The sequence below is a fragment of the Drosophila yakuba genome, chromosome 3R, assembly GCF_016746365.2.
Source record: "Drosophila yakuba strain Tai18E2 chromosome 3R, Prin_Dyak_Tai18E2_2.1, whole genome shotgun sequence".
Classification (NCBI taxonomy): Eukaryota; Metazoa; Arthropoda; class Insecta; order Diptera; family Drosophilidae; genus Drosophila; species Drosophila yakuba.
In genome coordinates, this window is record NC_052530.2 from 19,535,459 (window position 1) to 19,557,875 (window position 22,417).

A 22,417-nucleotide genomic window follows, 5' to 3' on the forward strand; every position below is an offset into this window, starting at 1 on the left:
CTACAAGTTGCAGGCTGGCTGGCTGCTTTAAGGGCAACGGTGCGTATGCGCAATTATTAAATGCAGCATAAGGCCATTTGCCAATGCAACACGATGTCGTTGATGCAACTGAGCATAATTGCTGCCAGGATCCTCTTTTCACTCCCCAAATGTTTGGTCCGTCGATGCTAAAGCTATTAAGATTTACTTGTGCTGGGTGAAAAATGCGCGGAAAATGAACCTTTTAAAGAGCTGGAGTAAAAGTCAGTTAACTGCAATAAGTGGAAGTGTTTATACTCTTTGCTAAGCTGTAAACTAAAAACGGATAGATATTGTTTATTTTTTTTAATTTTTATTAAATATGCTTCACTATTAAATTGTATTTGTAAATCCTTTTCAGTACAAACGTAAGGGATTTGATCTTTAATACATAAAGAAAAAAGCCTAATCTAGTCGTATAGCTCTTAAATTTTAATTTTTCGTGCCCTACACATTTAAATATGTAAGTTTGGCAATTTTTTCATCATCATTAGAAAAACCCGTGGCTCCTTAAACCGTAATAAACCATTTGTTGTCGGCTTCTCGCTCTTCAACTAACCGGGCATGCAAATCCGATAACTGCAACAATAAAAGATATGTGCACAAGGATAATAAAAATCGGCGCGATACCAGATACTGGGCAACATGGGCGATTGCAGTAGTGGTGCAGTTGGTGGTTCGGTTGACTACCAATATGGAAGTAGGAGCTGATTGCTCCCGGCCTTGTGAACCAAGCTTTTTTTGAAATGCCTCAATTCAGTTACTTGGCTGCAGTTGCTGTCGCTTTTCGAAGCGAAAGTGTCTCTGTTACTGAACACTGAGAGAAATCCCATCTAGGATCTAGGATAAAGTTAATGAAATATCTACAAATGCATTGAGTATATTATTGATATACATTTAAATATATAATTTAATATATCGTTATAATAATATATATTTTGGACTTTCATTTAAAAGTTAAAAAGCTGTACTTTCAAAATTTCAATAATCCGTTCGGATTTATAACCAATTGCAGTTCCAATAAAATCTTGAATACAAAAATATTACAGCTGTCTGGTAAATGAAAAGCAAAACTTAAATTACTCATTAAAGCCGCTTCATAACATCAACATTATTTTATTATTTAATGATTAGTGTCAAGCACTCTTGGTAGTCATTCTTTGCCAGTGCGCCTATCTCCGCATTTCAGAATGGCGCACTAATTTGATTTTTTATACAAATCGAGAAGAATTCTCGCTCTCATTTCGTTATTTCGTTATCGAGTTTTGTTTGTTAACGCTTAGCTCGGCGATTTTCGCGTTAGTTTGCCCACTTTTCGCTTTCGCGTTACATCGAAAACAATTTTGATCGCCGTTGCAGTGGCATGGTGACAGAAATTTGCATTCAATGTCAATTTATGCAAATCGCATTGCCAGAACTGGCGGCACTTGCGGATCCTTCGTCGGAGGACAAGACAAAACTGTGGCCAGTTGTCGAGTTATATGCTAATTATTCGGCCATTGCGACTAACCTAAATTTTTCGCAAGACGAACACGGCATGGAAAAATTTAATTCCGTTTGAATTACTTTTGCCCGGGCAACGACAGGAGTAAGTTGTGAGCCAAAAAAGAATGCAAAAGGAGGAGAGCCAGCAAAAATATGAATGGGTCGACCGAATGGTCAGGTCAGGACGGGATGGTGATGGTGATGGAGCTCTCTGCTCGGGACGTGGCCAACAAAACGAACAATAGAGCGTAAAATAAGTGCAAAGGCAGCGGGACGGCGTTTAGGGAAGAAAACTTGGCCAGCGCAAACGCGGAAAATCCAACGAAATGAAAAATGAACAAAGTGCCCTAATGGCCGGGCACACGGCCGCTTGTACTCATTTCAAAAAGTACGAAAGAACACAAAAAATCACAAAAAATACGAGATGGGCCGCCGGAAGCGGGAGAAAGGCAAAAAATCAGCTTCAATTGAACAGTTAAACTTCCATTAATTGTGCGCCCGGTCAGCGCCACGTGGCCCAGACTCCTTCCGCTGGACAATCCAGTCCAGTCCACTCTACTCCACTCCACTCCACTCCAGTCCAGTCCACCAGTCCAGTCCAATCCAATCGCAATCGCATTTCACTGCCAACTGTGTCAGTTTCGAATTACAAATGCATGGACTGCTTACCCAAACAGGTCAGCCTGCAAATTCGCGGTAAATTGTGCATTGGAAGTGGAAACGGCGCCTCATGGGCGAATCAATTAGATGATTGTATCATTAGGAACAAAAACAGGCGCCCAGGAAATTAACCAACATTTGGGCAGCTAATTGGCTGCCTAAATGGCTCAAGCTGCTCGTGTGGAAATCCATTGAGGGTCCTGCTCCGCTCCGAATCCAATGGACCGCACAGCGTAAAGTGTCGTCTTCCACACTTCATTGAAGGCTGTCAAAAAATTTTCAATTTACCAAATTAGTTCGGCAGATGTGTGGGCTTGAAAACGGAAGGATCCCCACACTGGACAAAAAGTTTTATCAAAAAAAATGTACAATTACATATGTGCCTGTGAGCGAATGAAACACTTTTAGTTTGGAACTCAGCCTTAGTCATAGATTTAATTCTAAAGAATTTCTATTTAATTTCTAAACAACCAATTATTATATCAATAATCTTGCTTACAATCTCATTATAACAAATCCTCTATAGCTGTAACTTTTAACCGTTGAGCCGTCGTCTTAACATGAAAATCATTGACTGAGTACAACTGATTGGAGCAGAGTGTTGTTTTAACATGGTTTTTTTTCCAGTGCAGTAGGAGGAAAGGAAATTAGTATTAAGTGAAATGTAATGATGACAACGCCAACTGAAAATCGCCAGCTGACAATAATGAGCTGGCCGGCACAAAAGATACCGCTTTCCTTAAGCTCCTTTCGACAATTACAGAAATGGGGGTTGATACGGGAAAACCAACGGCGCAGTTAAGCTCATTTTTCCAAGCGAACTTTTCACTCAAGCGGCGGAGAAAAATGGAAACCAATACGCATAAATAATAAAAAGAGCATTATGGAGGGGGGCGGGCGAGGGCACAAGTGAAAACATAAATCATTGACTCTGAAATGAAAAGCTTTGCGCAACAAGTCGTCGAAACAATAAAAAACCAAACCCCACCCATAATCCTGCGCGGCAACCCCTCTCCATCCAAAGGTCCAAAGGTGCCGACGAACATTTGACCGACAGGAATGAAATATATGTTAAATTGGAAAAAAATTAGAATTAATGACTATGGAAATGGAATGGCGGCGGTGGAAAAACTTGAAGCAGCAGAAATATGGGGAAAACACCTTAAATGGAATTTTATTTCGATGTTTCAATGTTTTAACCGCAAGGGCTAGTCCCTAAATTGCATTTTTATAAACCACACAAAAGCTGGCAACTGAACACATCAACTGATTATAACAAATAGGGGTTATATATGGTGTTTAATTGTCCTGCTGACAGACTCATTTTTTTGCTTATAGATAAATTCAATGGAATAATCTGCACGCTTAATTTAAGCTTTTTCAAGAAGCATGTCTATTACTGTAGCAATTATTTGTTTTTACACAACTTTTTGCCAAGGCACAAACAACTCTTGACTTTCTGTCTGATGCTAAGTGATTGATGCCCAATAAGATATAAAACCAGGTGATTTTTTGCCACTCCGGAGCCGGACTAATGACTCTCAAAGCCCCTGACCGGCTTAAACATTTATTTAAATGCTTTTTTTTCCAGCGCTTGGCCGCTTTTGACAGCGAATTGAAAGCAAAAAGCGCAAAAACAGCAGCTCGCATGTAAATGCCGCAATGTAACACGCTTGTCGGCGTCAACAAGCAGACGAAGTTTACGCATAATTTTATTTACACACGGTCGCATGCACACAAGCGTACACTGTACACTCCTTCACAATGCGTGTAAATTATGTCAAAAGAGAGCGTACGAGTGTGAGTGTGTGTCGTCCTTTGTGTGGCCCGTTTTTTTTTGCAGCGCACTTTTCAGCGCATTGAGCGTTTCCCTTTTGGCAGTCGGCAAATAATTGAAAGCTTAGCTTGCATGCACAACTCGCCTACGTTTATTACTCGACAGCTATTGAAAACTAGCAGAAACTAAGCTACCACATAAATAGAGCGGGGTCGGCAACGTTTGGTCCTCGGCACAGGCTCGGCCACCCGGTTCACGGCAAGAAGTAGTGCTGCAAAGAGAGAGATTTGGGAATTGGGTTACAGCTTAGAAGGATTTCGGGCTACTTCCGCTCGCACCTTGGGATCGGCCTTCTTCCAGCACTGGTGGAACCACCAGGCCTTGTGGCACAGCGTATCGCCCTCGGGATGGACGCAGCCCTTGGACATCTCCATCAGCTTGTCGCGCATGGAGAGCGGCACTGTGGCGAAGAGCTTCTCCAGATGCACGTCCCCATTGTCGTCCACTACCTCGATCTCGTGGAAGAAGCAGTTCATGTAGCACTTGAGCTTCTCGTCCTCGTGAATTTCGCCATCGCTAAACTCCTTGATGGCAGCTGCATATGAAACGAACGGAAATTTAAACATTTCCAAGTTTATATTAGAAATTATTCATATATTGCAATATAGTGCAAATGCACATGGATAACTAATACTGATATATTGTTTTACTCTTCAGTACTCATGTGCTTGAGTTCAACGAAATAGGGATAATGAGCGGAAAATACCTTTGAAATGATTCACCTTTTTTTAGTTGTTGTTAAATACACAAAACTCAGCACATGGCCAAGGGTTCATAAGTGTCCCCTCCTCGCGATGGCTGCAATTATGGGCTCACTTTCGGACGAGGACCATTGCCATTTGCTACTCACCCTCGGAGACGCCGGTCTTCTCCACACACGCGTCGTGGAAGGGCTTGGCCATTTTCAGGATGCCCGGCGGTGGATACTGCAATTAAAAATTGTTGCTTAAGTGGGCGTGGCAGGGCGGAGGCCGGGCACTTCATTAACCCACGTTCTCGTCACGCTGCGCCGCAGCCGGCGGCAGGATCAGCGCTCCGCTGAGCAGCGACAAGGCGATTAAAAGGACAGACGCACTGACACGCCGACCAAAGCCATTCAAAGCCATTTTAATGTGGCTCTTTCCGTTGCTCCGTGGTCCTTCCTGGTCCGTCCGTGAAACAGCAAAAATTGTACCCTGGATCGGCCTTGTTTGCGAGCTCTGAATAAAACAAAAACAAACGCTGAAAAAAAAAAAAAAATAAACGAGAAACGTGGAACGTGAAACGTGAAACAAAAGCGGCGATGCATAGCGGAGTACACGGCACAGGACGAGGGCAAGCGTCGGAAGGACAAGAATGAGAAACAGGGACGTAAGGACGTGGGCCAGGATGGGCATGAGGATGAGGATGAGGATGCAGATGCTGTTGACGACGATGTGCCACGCGTGACAGCTGGACAATGACAATGGGAGTGGCTTTATGTGGCTACACTGGGGGGAAAGCCACATTAAAAATAAATTAAACAAAATCTGAACAAATAATTTCATATATAAGAGAGCCTTGAAAAATGCAGAGAACTATTGCATTTTGTATAAAATTAATATACAAATTTATAATTTGTTAACTCACTCAAGAGAACCCTAAACTCTTTTGAGCAAATGTAACGTATTTTACTAGAAAATAAAATGCTGTGCCTTTAATAGTTACTTAGAGTGTAAGAGCGTGTTTTTTTTAAGCCATTGAGTGTTTCCTTTTCTGATCCTGTATCCTTGTACATTTTATATTTTATATTTTTGGAAGCCATGAAAACCTAAAAATATCATTTGTTTCTCGCCAGCTCAGCTCACGCCAAATTAATTCCAACCGCTGATGGCCGAACAAAAAGCGACCGCCAAAACGGAAACGGAACTCTGCCCGAGACGTCAGCGAGTCGTCACAAGTCTACAATTGTCGTGTTCCGTCTGACAAACACATGCCCACGTGGCATGCCCCCGTCCGCTCCTCGTAATCCCGCGTCCAGGACGACGGTGATATATTGCCTAGCTAAGAATTTTAGGGTTCGAGGATTGCTTATGATGTATGTATGGGCGAGGCAACTGGCCTTTTGCACAAGCCAAGTGTTCAAGTTCACTTTTTATATAAAAAAAATCAACGGGTTTTTTAATTAAAGTAAACGCCCTGATAGCTACATTTTTATAAACAACATTTTATTTTTTTTGGATAATAGATAAAGGAAACAAAAATGCATTTCTTAAGCAGTGATTAATTTTAGAATGAATGATCTGTTCACACAGATCGGATTGATAACAATATTTTAATGGAAGTAAAAACAAATTAGGACGAAGCGAATATTGAAATATTTTAAATGAACACCAAAATGATTCAAATTATTTTCGGGATTACACTGTTAGTAAGTACATATTTATTTGGAAGTAAAAACTGGCCCTAAAAAATCGTATGTCGTAGGTCTTGAAATATGGCATATTTAGATCACAGATCCTCCCACCGTTGCGCCGGATGCCAGGGTATCAAAATATAAAATTTCCCATTCGCTTGCTTCTTTTGAAATTGTACAACCGAAATACACAAAACAAAGACTTCAACTTGTGCACAACTGTCACTTTTGTTTCATCAAATGTCAACGCAACAACCGAAACAAAGCCACAAAACGACATTCGCCCTCGACTCGCACACACGCACACACTGGCACACACTCGCACACACACTAGCACAAAAATGGAGGACGAATGAAATTACAGCAACAGCACATTTTTGTAGTATGAATGGACTGCGAGTACGACGTATCGCACAGTTGTGTGCGGCAGAAACGATGGATGGTTTTTTAATTGCCATTTCAATTTTCGTGTTGCAACGCGTCGTTCGCCTATGCCTGGGCAACCTTCGACCTCCTAGCCACCTCTACCACCTCCCCTTTTTTCCAGCCGCCCACCCTTGGGAGGTCCTTTTCCGCTCAGGATGTGGCAGCTAGTCCTGCACCCTACCGTTCGCTTTTAGCAGAAGTAGTTACGGCCAGAACTCGATACTGCACACACCCGACACGACACGCAAGAATTGTTTGACAACCGCAGTCACAATTGAATTTGCTTTATTGCCGTTTGCAGCGTTTGGCTTTTATATTGATTTTGGCCAAGTTCACAAGACCACAACTACTGACTGCCGCACTCAGTTATCGGGCCAATTGGCGCTTTATGCCGAGCCGAATGTCTCTATAATGCCATCGCCCATATAAGTGCAGGCTGCAACTCGGGGCCACGCCCACTGGCGTGTCTCTAATCATTAGGCGGAAAATTCCAGAGTAGACTCGGAATGCTAGAAGCCAGCAAGTTACAAGGCGGTCCTATCGTTTACAATTATTCAATAATTTGAGCGTTGCAAAATTCATGATACAATGACTTTTATTTATACATTTTTTCGCCGTAAGCAAGCGATCTTGCCACCTATTATTAACTATTATAAATGAAATGCCATTACAAACTTTTCCGAGTGTAAAATGGTTAGTGGGTCAGCCGTTGCAGGCTAAATCAACTTCCGAGGCAGACAAAGCGAAAGAAATGCAAAACGGAAAGCTCCTGGCTGCAAAAGTAATCAAGGTAAGGCAATCCCCACAATGGCCAGTTGCGGATGGGGCTTTTGTTGTCAATCCGGGCTAGACGGTGAGATTTGGTAAGTAGCTCAATATCGAAGGTTCCTTTTGGAGTTGAAATCCACTTGAACTTCTACGAATAAAGCAGATACTGCCTTATCTAAACAACCAACCAGTTGCAGGTGCTTGGGTGACTTACCTTTTCGAATTTCATAATATTTACAAAATTAGTTGGTCTCTAATCGTTTGCATTGAAGAGATAAGATAACTCAATGTATTGAACTGTACAATAATTATTCCTAAGAGAATAATCATTTCTTTTAAATTCATATATTTAAAGTAAATGTTTATATGATTTTTAAATCCTTTTACCATTTATTATAAACAAACTACTACATTTTGGAATTTTTACGAGCATTGAAAGTATGTGTCCTCTTAGCTCCGCTCACCAGTGCCGAACTTATCTGTTCCTAAATAACTTTAGTAAAATTACGTTTAGACCAAAAAGTAGTGGACAGGATCTGCCTTCTTCCAGCACTGGTGGAACCACCAGGCCTTGTGGCACAGAGTGTCGCCTTCGGGATGCGTGCAGCCTTTGGAAGCCTCCATCAAAATGTTCCTTAGCTTCTCTCCCGGAATGGCGTTGAAGAGCTTCTCCATGTGGACATCACCATTGTCGTCGACCACCTCGAACTCGTGGAACAGGCAGTTCATATAGCACTTGAGGGCCTCGTCCTCGTGTATTTGCCCATCGCTGAACTCCTTGATGGCCTCTGTTGGTTAATTTGATTTTGTAAGATTTTCGAATTTTTGAGATCAGCGTCTTACAAGTGGAATCTTACCATCAGTTACGCCGGTTTTGGGTGCACAAATGTCGTGAAAATGCTTTGCCAGTTTGAGAATCGCGGGCGGTGGCCACTGGAAAATATTGCGAAAATTATAAACCAAAATTGAAAACTCATGTTGTGGCCGCGAAAAACCTCTGCATCGCGCCTTGGTTCCTGGGCAGCAGCACAGCCAAGCATAAATAGTACCAGTGCCAGGTATTTGAACATTTTTGAAACTACAATGAAATGGAGGGCTGGCACGGCCCTTTTATGAGATTGCCGGGGCTCCATTTCAATATTCAACGCCGTGATGACTGTCATTAGAAAACGCACACTAATTGCCGGCTGCCATTTGCAGTTTGCCATTTGCAGTCGAATCGCATTGCGAATCCATTTGGCAGCACGCAAAGCAAATGAATAAATGACAGCCCAGAACAGAGCTGCAATTGATAGCCAGCTGCCAAATGGAGAACTAAAAACTCGAAACACAGAAATTAAGCCATGATTGTATGTGGCCGGGACCTGCAATTGTTGAGTGTCATCCCCAACACGCCGAACTGCTTTATTGCGATCCACAAGCCCTGGATTCAAAATACTTGATATTTGATTTTTTTTTTTTGGGCGTGGCAGCACGCACGCATTACGGCTGTACTGTGTGGGCAGAAACATGTCATAAAAGCCAAATATCGCTCTGCCAAAAAACGTATGTCAAATTCAATTCCAATTTGCGCTTCTTTGCTTCTTTTGACACGCCGACATCAACAAATTCGCGTAGACAATGGAGCGAATATTTGAAATACCGAACGTAACTCAATTGCCTCGAAGTCGAGCACTGAAAGGTGGCATCAATCAAAGTTGCGCCTGGAAATATATTACCATTTTTCAATCACAGCTGGCTGAGGTTGTAAATGAAAAGTGAATGAATATTGCTTTGGATAATAAATATATGCGGTTACATTTTAGGAAATAGAGGAACCCACAATCTACGGCACCTGCCTTTATTGATTTGCAAAGATATATATCATATGGTCTGTAAAATATATTAGTTGATGCTGCTCTACAAAGTGATTTTGTTATGTATGTATTTAGATATGGATATATCATAAATTTAGATACATTTAGTCTAGTATAGCGCTCTTTAATATAATTAGTTATTTAAATAGAGATAAATAATGTCAACCCTTTTTGAAATTGTTAGTTAACTATTTAACACACATTAAGACACGATTAGGTGAAAGAGATGAAAACGACGGCTGGGTATGCGAAAGTACAAAGCTAATTGGTACATCTATATGGCTTTATATGAGTCTCTCTATATGAGTCGCTTGCTGTTCACTAACGGCAAACATATTCCAATGCCGAGCACTTCAATCAGCCATGAAATCAAAGCAATTTCTATGCGCAGCTCTCAATCAGCAATGCAAGCGCATCCGCGGAACTCGTGACCCAATGCAACTGCAGCAGCAACTGCAATTGCAGTGGAAACAGCAACAGCAACTGCAACAGCAGCATCAACATCTAAAGCAACATCAGCTGCTGTTCCATTGGGGAATGGGCAATATAATTATGAGGATGCAGCTCGCTTGCAGCTGGCTGTCAGCCGCATATTAATTTTATTATGACGCCATTAATGCTTGTCGATGCATAAAATTATAGATGCGCTCTTTAGATAGCGCTAATTAAATAATTAAATATGCTTTGGGTCATTGCCAGTCGGTCGATTTATGAGCGCCATCGATCAGGCGCGACAATTATGCAATTCTGGATAAAATGGCAACAGCTGTATAAAATGAATTTAACATTGTTTTATTCGTTACAGCCCTTTCCTTCTAAGTACATTGCATAGCTGGATCCTATTTGGAAAACCTTGTAATAAAGCACAAATCTTAAATAAGCCCCAGCTTTGTATCGCCTTCCGGCAAAAATAATGCAACAAACTACATAGTTCGTTATCCGCTTTTGGTAACTGCAGCATCAATGGCTGCTCTTAGGTTATGAAAGCTAAAAGAATATTTTCTACATCTCTTATCCAGAGTGTAATGCACCGAAGTTGCTGAAGGTGAAGAGTCTTGATAGGAATAAAATTAAATTACTGTAAGATAAATTTGATATGTGCAGATACATTCTACATTCCATATTTATTTCCAGATGCTTTCGGTTTTCGCTTGTAAACTTTATATATATTTTGAAATTCTACAATACTAATACTGTTTTGTTTTAAGTTCATGTTTTTTTGTCACAGTGTACAAGCGTGGAGTTAAATATTTCCCCTTTTGACCTTTCATTTGTCCTTTAAAGATGCTTAGCTGGCATGGTGACGAATAACCTTACATCTAAAGCCCACCCAGTTTATGCCGGGAAAAGCTCTCTTTTTTTTGTAGTGCATATCATACCCGAGCTGCTCAGATACTTAGCAAACTAAACTGAAAAATAAGAAAAATTCCAAAGGAACATTGCGATTGCCTGAGCAGATGTCAAGCTCATATTTTAATCCAACGAAGCTAGCTTGTTACCCAATTCGGGAGCAGCAAAATACCCAATTCTGTCAAAAATAAGTTTGACGACATCTGACAGAACCGGTGGCCACACGTGACTGCGATGGGAACCGATGGAACGATGTTAAGCCAAAAGCTTAAGTAGCTGTAAGCTGGCTATCGATGCACGTGAGTGGCAGGGATGACGGCGACTTAGTGGCTCAGTAGCCATCACGTGCCGAGCCAAATTGAAAGACTTATGACCGCTGAACCCGCTGATGCCGAGCGACTTTCAAAACAGGAACCGCTAAAATTAACCTCCGCCTTCGGCAATCAAATTCCGAACTGCAAGGCGCGAAAATGCAAAATGTCGGAGTAATCATACGCCGTGTTGTACCGTGGTCCACAAGGCTAACAAACAGCAGTTAGGGAAAAATCTACAAGTCTTCAGTAAACGCAGTTCCTCTGTTTTTAAGTCCCTTCATGAATGAACTATGTTAAATGCTTTGTTTTTACTGGATTGATTGAATGCAACTGTAAAAGTCTTACAAGCATTTTATCTTACACAATCATTAGCTATATTATTACTAAATCTTAGTCGTGCAATAATTACAATAATATTAACATATAATGCATACAATTATTTGGGGCCTGGGCAATGCATGGAACTGGCCAACCGCCATGAAACAAACGGCGGACTGTGGCAACAAGTTAATTGCAATAACAACAAGAGCAGCAACTACAACACACACACAGAGAGCCATTAAAAATAATGCGAGCTAAAACATAGCCCTTTTGCCGCACTCCGCACTCTGCCGCCTTGAGCACCATCATTTGTCGCACACGAAACGCGTTAATTATGGCCATTGCAGTTTTCCCCACTCACCCACTCTGCCACCCACTCTGCCACCCACTCTGCCACCCCACTGCCAACCCACTTTCCCGCCCACAGCATTCATTAATTACTATGCAAGCTAAGCGCCCGGCAAAAGTTTTGGACAGGACCTCTCGCATACTTTGACATGCAAGCGCAAAGTGTCAAATTAATTTTTAATCGCCGCCACCCGAATGTTGCCAAATAATAGATTTAGATGGCTGGCTGGTGGGTGCGTTGTAATTAAAGTTTTCGCCATCTGGCGCAGCAGTTAAAGGAGCTGGCCCAGCTCCAGGGGTCAGCTTATTTGGGGCTGACATGTGTGGGCTCCATCGCCCATCGCCCATCGCCCCTTCCCATTTTCATTATGCACTGTTTGACTTGGGCTCAGTCGCCGCTGTCATCGGCATACTGGCCACCAGCTCCGGGCCATAATAATGCACTTTAATGCGGCAAACAGCAATCTATTGACATTTGACACTTGCAAATTAAACGCTCGCAGGCAGCATCGGCATGCTGCAGCAGCAGTTGAAGGTCCAGTTGTCTGCTGGTTTCTGCTGTCCTGGCTGCACAATTTATTGACACCTTATTTGGCAACGCACACACACTGGCACACACTGGCACACACTGGCACACACTCGCACGCAAATGGCACAACTCGTTTGCGGTTTGCACTTGCAATTTACATGTGTAATTTTTCTGGACCGGCCCAGGCATGAAAAGTTGCCGTCCGTCGTCAGTGGTTGGCACCGCAGGACTAGGATCTCACTGACAGCTGGACGACAACTTCGTTAGGCGAACTGCAGTCCGATCGAAAACTACACTGCGGAGTTTTACACATTCCATCCACTCGTAACATAATCGAAAATAGAAATAAAATATAGAATAGAAAATCTTATTATAGCCGCAATAACCGGATTATTTTCTTGCTAAACTGCAATGTCTGCAAATTGGAACAATAGGACAAACAAAAATTTTGATTTGTTAGCTTAATTTACATTGATGCCAGCCTTAAGATACAAACATCGCTTAAGCCAGCAAGATAAGATACTAAATATAATTTATTTAAATAGTGCATACTCCAATCTGTTTAAAGATATGCCATTAATGCTTATGAAAGAGACTTAAATTGAACATAGAAGAATTCATTTGTTTACCAGCTGTGGCGTTTCTTTAAGTGCACCGTTTTGTGCAGTTAATGTGCGATACATAGACATAGACATGGGCCCTTTTCCGGTTGGACATAATCGATTTAGTGATGTCGGGATTGTGGGATTGTGGGAGTCCGTGCTACGCATTTCATCAAAGGACACAGACTTTTGGGCCACGACTGGCATGGAAAGGAATAGAAAGGAGTGGAGCAACCGGGCTGCATAACCATAACCAGCTCCAATGAATTATAATTAATGATTGCGGCTTGAGCGGCGGCTTAGCATTTGAAATTTATAGAGGGCTACTTGCAAAACTGCTCGGGTCCAATAAATTTAAATTAGCACTAGGCAAGGCAGAGTACACACAATAAATAAAACTGGACAAGGTCAGAGTGGTCCAGAGGATCCGTCGTCGGGCATTTGAATTTAGTGGCGAATTTAATATTTTTATTGCACCTCATTATTGTCTAGATTATTATTAATGCCCCAGAAGGGTAGTCGCAAGTTTGCGTCTCTTTGCGTCCGTAAAAATGCCACACCGCTCAAAGGCGAAACTTACAACTTGCATCATTAACATATTCACAGTCTATTAATTTGCTGAGAGCGTGTTGTAGTCGCCATTCCAGCGCCACTGCCACTGCAGTCTCAAGTCTCGTAATCAGCATAAACATCAACATCAACATCAACATCACATCAACATCAGCCCATTCTCGTTGGCTAGTTCCCTCCCCCGGGCACATAATTAGAAAGTTTTGCACTTAAATGCAAGTTGAGCATGCGGGCCACTCGAATGAAAGCATTAAGCCAAAGTGCAAGCCAAGCACACATTTGAAAATTGTGCTCTAATAGCTGGCTAGCAACCGCCAGGGGAAACGGAAATGGAAAAGCTACTGCCACTGGAACTGCAACTGAAAACTGGGTCTACATGTGGACAAACTGGGTCGCTTTTCCGGCGGGGATTTCGTCCAGTTATCAGTTATCGTAATACTAATTGACCCAAGACTCAGCGAATGAAGTTTAAAGATCTGAAGCACTTTGCTTATCACGGGTTTCAATACCTCTTTTAGCAGAAAGATCTATGGTAACTACCTTTACTTTTACTTGACTTAGAAACATTTTCTGGTAAGGGCTGAGATATTGAAAAAGGTTTACTAAACAATATGAATAATATTGTATTATATATTGGAATATTTCCATTATGTATTACATGTACTTACATTATTCAGTCTGCTTACAAAGTGTATTCCATTATAACAAATAATTTACATGATAGAAACTTAAAATAAAGAGAAGAGTAACATATTAATTTAAGATATCATTGAGCCTCTGAAACTCAAGTTTGGAAGTGTAACGGAAGTATTGGCCATAATTAAACAACATTAAATTAATGGTCCATCACCCAAGGGTAAATACAAATTCAGCAAACATGTACTACATGTACAGTTCAAATTATAGAAAAGTAAAATTATTTTCAATAGTTTAAACTAACTGGATCCTGGTGAGCGGCTTGCCTCATGCTGACCACTCGGTTCGGTTCTCAAATTTACGTTATGCATTTGGGCATTAAATTGCTGATAAATACACAAAATTGTATGTCATTAAAAATTAATTAAGAGCAAAATATACAAACGTATTCATTCCATGTGCGCGGACCAAACAAAGTAAATTCAATTTATTTTTATTAAATAAAATGTCAAACGACATGGAGAGTACTTTTTTGCACTCACAAACCACCAGCCACCAGCCCACCAGCAAAGCCACCGGAAATCGCAGTTTTCATATACCAAAATAAATATGCATAAAAATCCATTTAACACTTGACCACTCGCAAATTTGATACGCTCAGTTTGATAACTGAGCCCCCAAACTGAGCAAAAGTGTCCCTGCTCAGGATTGTCATTGATATTCATGAGCTCGGGGCGTTTGAACTTGACAGTGATTAAGATTTGGCTGCTCTCCTTTTGGAGCGGCGGAGAAAGGCTTCTGGCATTCGCTTTACAAATGTAAATTAGACCGCCATTTTTTTGGGCCAGATATTTTAATTTAGTCTGTAAAAATGACACGGCCACAAACAAAAAGCAAAAGGCAAACGGCAAACGGCGAACGGCAGGAGGGTCAAATTGCCAGCAGGAGCAACTCTCGCCCTTTGTTTTCCGTAAGCGTTACCATCTTTTCCTGGAGTCCCTTTTCGCGTGCATACCCTTTCAAAGGGCAAATAAAAAAACCTGGAGTTGTAAAGATATTGTAAAGATATTTTGTAAGGAACTTTAGCCAGATCAACACATGAATTCAGTGCCCTCAAAATCAAGAAAACAGTATCATCACTATAACCATGCGAACTAATATTATTTTGAAATGGATAAGTTAAAAAAAAATTCCTTAGTTAATTGGTAAGTGAAGCCTAACAATTGTCTTTTTTACTTGAAATTTAATTTGCAACTTTCATTAACATTTTATATTTATATTTTAGCAAGCAAAGTCCTTACATGAATTAAGGTCTGTAATCAGGAAAGGGCTGAATATATCCCCTATATCGACTAGCTAGGGTTGTGCCAGGTCAATATCCATAGATCCTCAGCCTGTCTCTGTGATACTTTGTATACAAGGGTATTTGGGGATTCATAGCCCGCAGCTGGCAGTTTTCCATGTTTTTTTCGCATTTTGCGGTGTTGATTTCGCCAGTCAAAGCATGGTTACATCAAAAGGGTTGGCCCACGCGTTCGAAGCGGACGCAGTCGCGGCCGCGGCTATGGAAATGGAAATTTTTTCCGAGGTCCTGTGTCCGACCTCCTGTCGAATTTCTATGCTAAAATGTCAGGCAAAAAGCCGAGTGAAACCAAATAAATGCAAACGATGTCAATTTAATGGCTGCTGTTGCTGTTGTGGCTGCTGCGCCCGCTTCTAAGCCTCGTAATGTGTAATGTCTTTTTGAAAATCATGGCCCGAACTCAGAGCCCGCCCAGAAAGTTTTTTTATCATGCTCTTGCAGCTAGCTGCTGCTGGCTCCAGAACTGAAAAATACAAAAAAAGTGAAAAAAATAAAAAATAGCTGAAAAAATAAGTCAAGCAAAAAATAGTAGAGAAAAGTTGCTGCTGCAGCGGACAGGGCAAAGTAAACTTTAATTATAGCTGGCCAGAAATTTTCTAATGAATGCCTCCTGCCTGAGAATCCGGCTCGCCCCGTTGCGTTTTCTATTTGCCCACTTCCACTACTCGTACTACTCGTACTACTTATTTTTGTTTATTTTTCGCAGGCCGAGTCCGCTCCTGAGTCCGCTCGCACTCGCCTTATTAAAACTTTCTGTCAACTTCTTTTCTTTCTCGGCTTTAAGCCCTCCGCTCGCTCATCTGTTGCCATGGCATGGCTATGTGGCTCGGATGCGACTGGGGAATTCCGTTCATAGATGGGATCTATGTGCCCAAATTTATTCCGGCTTTGCATGACAACGGAAGAAGTCAGAATTTAATTAGATCTAAATGCTGGGCGGACTTTCTAATGTGACGCTATAAGTGGGGTTGTGTTGCCTGTTGCCTGTTTTTTTGTTTTTCTATTTTTCATGCAATTTGTCGTAAGAAGTTTATATTTTTTCGACGTTGCCAGGCCAGAAATTGTTTAATTAAAACTTTCAAGCTGCCAGCTGAGAAAGCGCAAAATAAGAAATGGTTGAAGGACGTTGGCCTTGTTTCCTATTTTCCCTATTTTTCCGCCCACGCCGAGGTTTCACTTTCAACGCCCCCTTTCTCCAGGGCACATTAAACATTTCCATGCGAGAACCGAGCGTTTTGCTTTCATTAATTAAACGCTAGGCAACTTAGCCATCGGTTGACTAATATTATTATTAAATGCCTTTTCATTGGCCTTTTGTTCGCGTTTGGCCTTTTGTGTCCTCGTGGATGAGGGGCTGCAGGGGCTGCAGGGGCGGCAGGGGCAGCCATTCAAGTTGAAAGTTGCCCAATTGTAATTAAATAAATACGCAGTGCTGAATGCCCGAATATGGCTTTCAGTATGCATCATAATTATGCCTACTTAAGGTCACATCAAAGTCAGGGCGCTAAGATGTTGCGCATAACAATGTGCCTTCCAAAGTGATTTTAATTAACAAATTATCAATTAATAATGCTTTGGCAGCCGTTGCGCAAATAGCGCATTGGAGTGTGAGAAAGCGATATCAACGCCGATATGGGTAATTTCACATAATTCTAGGCAGTATCTGTACTGAGAAAAAATCATTTAAATTTTAATTTTAATTTTTCAAAGTAAGTATACTCTCCATAAAGAACTTTAGTCCTTCCTGTCACTGGTTTCCAGTTCTCTTGCCATGAAAGAAAGTGAAACGAATGGAGCTTAGAAAAAAATAAAAAAAAAAAAACACTCTTCAGACCAATCAATCGAATGCTCAAAAAAAGGGAAGATTCTTTGATTGGATTTGTTGGAAGCAGAGCAGCTCAGAGTCACATCAGCACTCTTCACTCTTTTGGCAGTCGCAGACAAAAGCCTAGAAAAATATTTGCCTAAATTTGTTTGCAGTCCAACCCGCACGGAGTGTAGCGAAAATTCAGTTGGCAATTAAAACGCAAAGCGAACGCCACTTGAAGTCCCTCTAAAACCAATCAAAAAATACCATATCAGTGCGGTCCTGGGAGGAGGGACTGTGGTTCGAGGTTCAATGTTCGAGGCTTGAGGTCTGAGGTGAAAGGCACTGATAATGGCTAAAGTTCAGGGACCTCCCTCTGTCCAACCGAACGCAATAGAAGCCAGTATCGTGAGCGATACAGCTGAGGTAACACCAAAGGCACACTGGCCGCAGTGGAAACTTTTGCCAAGGGTTGACACCCATTTGAGCTGCGCTCTAGAATATTTCGCACATGGAACATGGAACATGGAAACATGGAAACGACGGCGAAACGGATAGATGGAATTCAGGTGCGACACAGTGGAAATACTCACCAATTTAGCTGACAGAATGCTGTCTCAGAGCTGCGAGCTGAGATCCATATGCTTTAGATGTCAGCAGGGGACTGAATTCATTGAGAAATCAGAAAAATAAGAATCAGAATCAAATAATTATGAATTTCCATATTTAAACTATTATTGAAAACTTAGTATGGAAACCATATATTTATTGTTTACTTCTGTTCATCTTGTTGTTGACTTAGTCGGTCGAATAATAAAGTTTAAATTCAGCAAGCAATTAAGTGGGGAAACCAAAATAAAATGATGAGAAAAACAAACGTCGAAAGAAAGAAATGAGTTTGTCAAATGATGATTAGTCAATAGACTGGCATTATAAAGCGAAGTTATACTCAAGTGTGTTTCGCATAATATCTAACTTAACCAATTAAGGAATTCACTCATAGTATTTATTTATATGTGGCTCCTGGGTTCGCCGTATTTTCTTGCAGTGCTTAAGTGAGCGCCCCAGTAAGGTGCACACAAACAAATTAGCAAAAGGAGCAACCCAAAAAGAAAAACAAGCACAAATAAACCTCTATGGGCAAATGTCCGAGCGTCTCCGGTGTTTTTGTCTTTTTTCTTTTTCATTTGCTGGCTGGGAGAAAGGGGGGTTGGTGGGAGCTGGAGGCCGCTGCAAATGTGCCAAAGTTAATTAAGATCGAAATCAATATTGGCCCTTTAGCTAAAAGCATCAAACAATCCCAAACCCAACATGGCTGGGCTTCCAATCCATGCCATTCCCTGCCATTCCTAACATTTCTAATGCGCCCCGTGGGCGTCACCAGCCACGCAGCAGCAAAATCAACAAAATGTGTCAAAGTGTGGCAAAACAGGAGGCAAAGTTCCGAATTCCCTCGAAGCGGACCGGATTGGACCGACCCACCGACTGGCAAAATAATTTAAGATATTTTGTGTTTGCTAATCCGAATTGTCCGTAAGTTGGCCATGGTTAACACATTGCCGCATCTTTGATTTGGTGTCTGGGCCCCGAAACTAAAGTATGTAATTTAATTTGCCTAAACTTGGATACTTTCATGTTGGCCAACCAAATGGAATGTCTCTCTTTTATGCCCAATCCCAGTCCCATTCTCATTCTCATTCCGATTGCTCTCCTTCTGGACCCATTGTAATTAAATGACGAGCTTTTCCTGCTGAAAGTGCGAAACTAGCACCAAAATTCCCAGCAGAACTATGTCAGTAAATGGAACGGAATGGTCCGAAATGAAATCTGTGTCGCTGCGAAAGTTTCCTTTTGTGAGTGCCGCATAAAGAAATAGTTCGAAAGATTCATTACAAGTGGAATCAAACTTGTATTAACTGCTGACCTTACTTGTGCCCTAAAAAAACGATGCAAATAGATGGAAGCCATCTGTTCTGGTTCTTACTAAGTGCTATTTATGGACTCTCAAGCGTAGGGTAAATTCGAATTATAGTAAAGTTATGTTCAAAATGGGCACAGCGGAACAGTCTAAGCTGATTTTTATAATCCCAAAAAATCCTCATTAGGTATTTAATCAACATAACAAGCTAAGTAACATCGATTACTGCAATTTTGAAAAGCTATTAAAGCCCACAGCTGCAAAGAATTCTCCGTGAAGTCAGGCTCTTATCGCGACCATTATATACAACACAAAATCCACTCGCATAACCATAAATTAATGCCATAACATGTGTAAAATCTGTAAAATCTGTAAAATCTACTTACTAAATGCACATAAATCGGCGATTTGCTGCGGTTGCGAAGCGCAGGAAAGAAGCGCAAATTAACATAATCCCTGTGATAATTGAAAAACACATTTGCGGCGATGTAACATTTTTTGAACAACAATATCCCATCCGACGAACATTGAGTGCCAACGAGTGGCTGGTTTGGGTCTGGTTGTGTTATTGCAATTTAATCGTCACTGGACTGGCTTGCCGAGCATTAAGTTTTGGCTAACGCAGCGATAAGCCCCGGCCAACAAACTTGCTTTGTGCTTCCGAGCAGATAAGCCACTGCCAGCATTATTCCGCATTATTCATTCACAATGCGGCAGCAGGTGCGATTTAGCAGCGGTATACATACATATATCTACAATATCATAGCAATGCACTTGCTGGATGAAATTAATTGTGGCACAGAGTTGCACCTCGACTTTAAGCATCCCGCAGTCAATAGAAATGAGCGAGGTGGCCACTGGCCATAAAATGCCCGATGGACAGGGCAGTGCGCCTTTAGCTTTTGGCTTCGCGCAGACGTCCAAAATAAAATTCAAAGTTTGTGTGTGCACTTGGCCCGCTAAATGCATAAAACCTGCTATTTTATGGGGGTCACAGTCGGTCCTGCAGCGGCTGTACTTCCCGATCCAACTCGATTCGATTGCCAGTCCTCCACACTACACCCGATACGAGGTACTTCTCTGTTGTATTTGGCTCCCGTGACAATTGCAACCGGAAACGCGCATAAATGTTGGCAACTAACGCGATTTTTCCGTCCACTCCAAACACGGAGTCTGTAGTCGTAGTCTGCTGTTGTAATGGCTGGCTGGCAAATACTCTGGGAAACTCGGAAATTTCACGAATGCTCCAAACTCCCCATCAGGGCTACAAAATAAATATTTTCTCTTGAGTTTAGAAAAATAACACACGTACTTGTATTGTAAAAAGGTATACTGCATTCGTTGAAAAGTAGCTAAGAGGTAGAAGAAAGCTACTGAGTAAAGGGTATCTGATAGGGGTAAAAACCAAGTCTCCCTAGTTTAATTGTTCTGACCAATTTAGAAAAAAGAATTTTGCATTTGAAGTGTTAATAATTCTTCTTCCTATAGGGAACTTCTTATATTTATTGAAGTGTGTTTAAGAGTCACGTATAAAGGTTAGTTATTTTCTAGTACGAGAACATACCTAATGCCTCCAGGTAGTCAGGAATCCGATTTTCTGTGTCTAGTGTGTGCTCAGAGAACAGTACAGAAAAATCATACACGATACTGTTTGGAGCAGGAGTTGTTTTTAAATTTTTCATCATTAAGTTCTTTTTAAGTCAGCAACGTTATTCCAGAGACCCATATTATATTTTCAACGCATACTGAACTAAATGTCTCCTTCAATCGATAGCACTCTGTCTAACCTCTTTTTTCTCTATCTGTACTGTGTTTGGTGTTACGCGTTTCGGCGGGCAGATCGTTTAATTAACGCCCGAGAAGGGCACCGAATTCAGGCATACTAATGTATAATGTATTTTCGGCGTAATTAGGGGCCAAAAACGTTACCCATACGGCGTTGAAAGGCAGTGAAAGGGTAATTCAAGTGGGCCGCGCTGCACAGTTCATTAAAATGGCTGAATAGGGCTAAATTTGCAAATTAATATTCAAAAGTTTGCGCCAGCCAAATAATGAAGCCGCTCGACAATCTGTTGCCAATAGTCAAAAAGTCATAAATTTCAAATGCAGCACCAGCAGTCGGGGCCAGAACGTATGGCCCAGACCCTCTGGAAAGTGTCGAAGGAGGCAAGGAAATTTGTCGTTTGTCGACTCGGAAAATTACTTCTGAATTCATCCATGCATTGTTGTCCATGGCGGGCAGAGGGGGGTGTGGAAATTTGGGGCGGTGTGCTGCCAATAATAATAATAATCATAACGGCAAAGGCATCGACATTGGCATCGGCATCGGCATTTTCATCGGCAACTTCACGCCGAAAGTGCCAAAAACATTTCAATGATGCTGCGACTGCGACTGGGAACGGGAATGCCTCCGGCCTTTTCATGGCTCCTTCTGCTGTGCAATATTTTTCGAATTTTCATTTGGCATTGCGCCTCCGAAACACAGCACAGATGTTGTTCTCAGGCGCTGGATCGAAGAAAATACAGCCCCCTTCTCAATCCCGATAACCCATAACCATAGCCCGCACCCCACAGCAATAGCAATTCAAACAGACCCCCCATCCAATTGAAAAGCGATTTTTCCTTTCCTTTTCCCCCGTAAATTATGTGCCAGAAATTGGACGTTGTGAACGTTGTGTGTCGGCTTGCTGCGACTTCTTGTGAATCGAGAGCCCAGGTCTCCATAATTATGTGGGCCCTGGTCACCGGGATAATTTGTTTGTTATGTAAGTTGACTTAGGTAAGCGGCGGCGCATTGTTGGCCATCCGTCAACAGCTGCAGGCAATTAAATGGTTACAATCCAGCCCAACGAGGGGCGTAATCCGAGCTGCCCACCTAACCTGTTGGAGGATCTTTTGAAATTGCACAACAGCTACGAGTAACTCATTTTCGGCCTGGCTTTGCAAGAAATTGAAGCCAAGTGATGCAAGGATTGAAATTGTGTATATAATGTAATGTTTCGCTACAGAAAAATAAGATATTAAGCCCAGTCAAATACCTGTACTCCCGATCTATGCTGCTGAACGCAGAAAATCGATTTTCGGCAACAATCCAAAATCATCATAAAAAATTTGCAAAAAATATTTTGGTGTAAAAACACAGTTTGATTGGAAATTGAATTACGAACTCAACGAGGTATAGCATTCCATATTTGGACCAATATTTCGAATGTTATGATCAAAATACTGATCTTAT

The 22,417-nt window shown here is 41.6% G+C and overlaps 2 protein-coding genes across 3 annotated transcripts; both read right to left on the reverse strand.

Moving 5' to 3' along the window:
* Window positions 1–4,063: 4,063 nt before the first annotated feature.
* LOC6537553 (general odorant-binding protein 83a) lies at window positions 4,064–7,123 on the reverse strand. 2 transcript variants are annotated; one of them, XM_015192926.2, is made up of 5 exons: window positions 6,982–7,123; window positions 4,993–5,221; window positions 4,851–4,926; window positions 4,279–4,535; window positions 4,064–4,211 (listed from the first exon to the last, which is right to left on the reverse strand). In XM_015192926.2, the coding sequence occupies exons 2-5, from the start codon at window positions 5,104–5,106 to the stop codon at window positions 4,194–4,196; spliced, it is 465 nt and encodes a 154-aa protein (XP_015048412.1). In that variant the 5' UTR covers window positions 5,107–5,221; window positions 6,982–7,123; the 3' UTR covers window positions 4,064–4,193. The 2 variants fall into 2 exon arrangements, with proteins under 2 accessions (XP_015048412.1, XP_002098099.1); XM_002098063.3 differs by having other exon boundaries at window positions 4,993–5,199; window positions 6,982–7,116.
* Window positions 7,124–7,860: 737 nt separating this feature from the next.
* LOC6537554 (pheromone-binding protein-related protein 6) lies at window positions 7,861–8,709 on the reverse strand. The gene is made up of 3 exons (XM_002098064.4): window positions 8,564–8,709; window positions 8,426–8,501; window positions 7,861–8,356 (listed from the first exon to the last, which is right to left on the reverse strand). Exons 1-3 carry the CDS (start codon window positions 8,699–8,701, stop codon window positions 8,079–8,081), a joined length of 492 nt encoding a protein of 163 aa, XP_002098100.2. The 5' UTR covers window positions 8,702–8,709; the 3' UTR covers window positions 7,861–8,078.
* Window positions 8,710–22,417: the final 13,708 nt, after the last annotated feature.

Bases quoted from the DNA above. Each gene is read 5' to 3' on its own strand.
- LOC6537553 (XM_015192926.2), bottom strand. From the start codon at position 5,106: ATGGCTTTGAATGGCTTTGGTCGGCGTGTCAGTGCGTCTGTCCTTTTA. The intron at 4,927-4,992 runs GTGGGTTAATGA...TTTTAATTGCAG, and splicing joins CGGCGCAGCGTGACGAGAAC to TATCCACCGCCGGGCATCCT. The intron at 4,536-4,850 runs GTGAGTAGCAAA...TTTCATATGCAG, and splicing joins GAAGACCGGCGTCTCCGAGG to CTGCCATCAAGGAGTTTAGC.
- LOC6537554 (XM_002098064.4), bottom strand. From the start codon at position 8,701: ATGGAGCCCCGGCAATCTCATAAAAGGGCCGTGCCAGCCCTCCATTTC. The intron at 8,502-8,563 runs GTTTTTCGCGGC...AATATTTTCCAG, and splicing joins AACCAAGGCGCGATGCAGAG to TGGCCACCGCCCGCGATTCT. The intron at 8,357-8,425 runs GTAAGATTCCAC...ATTAACCAACAG, and splicing joins CAAAACCGGCGTAACTGATG to AGGCCATCAAGGAGTTCAGC.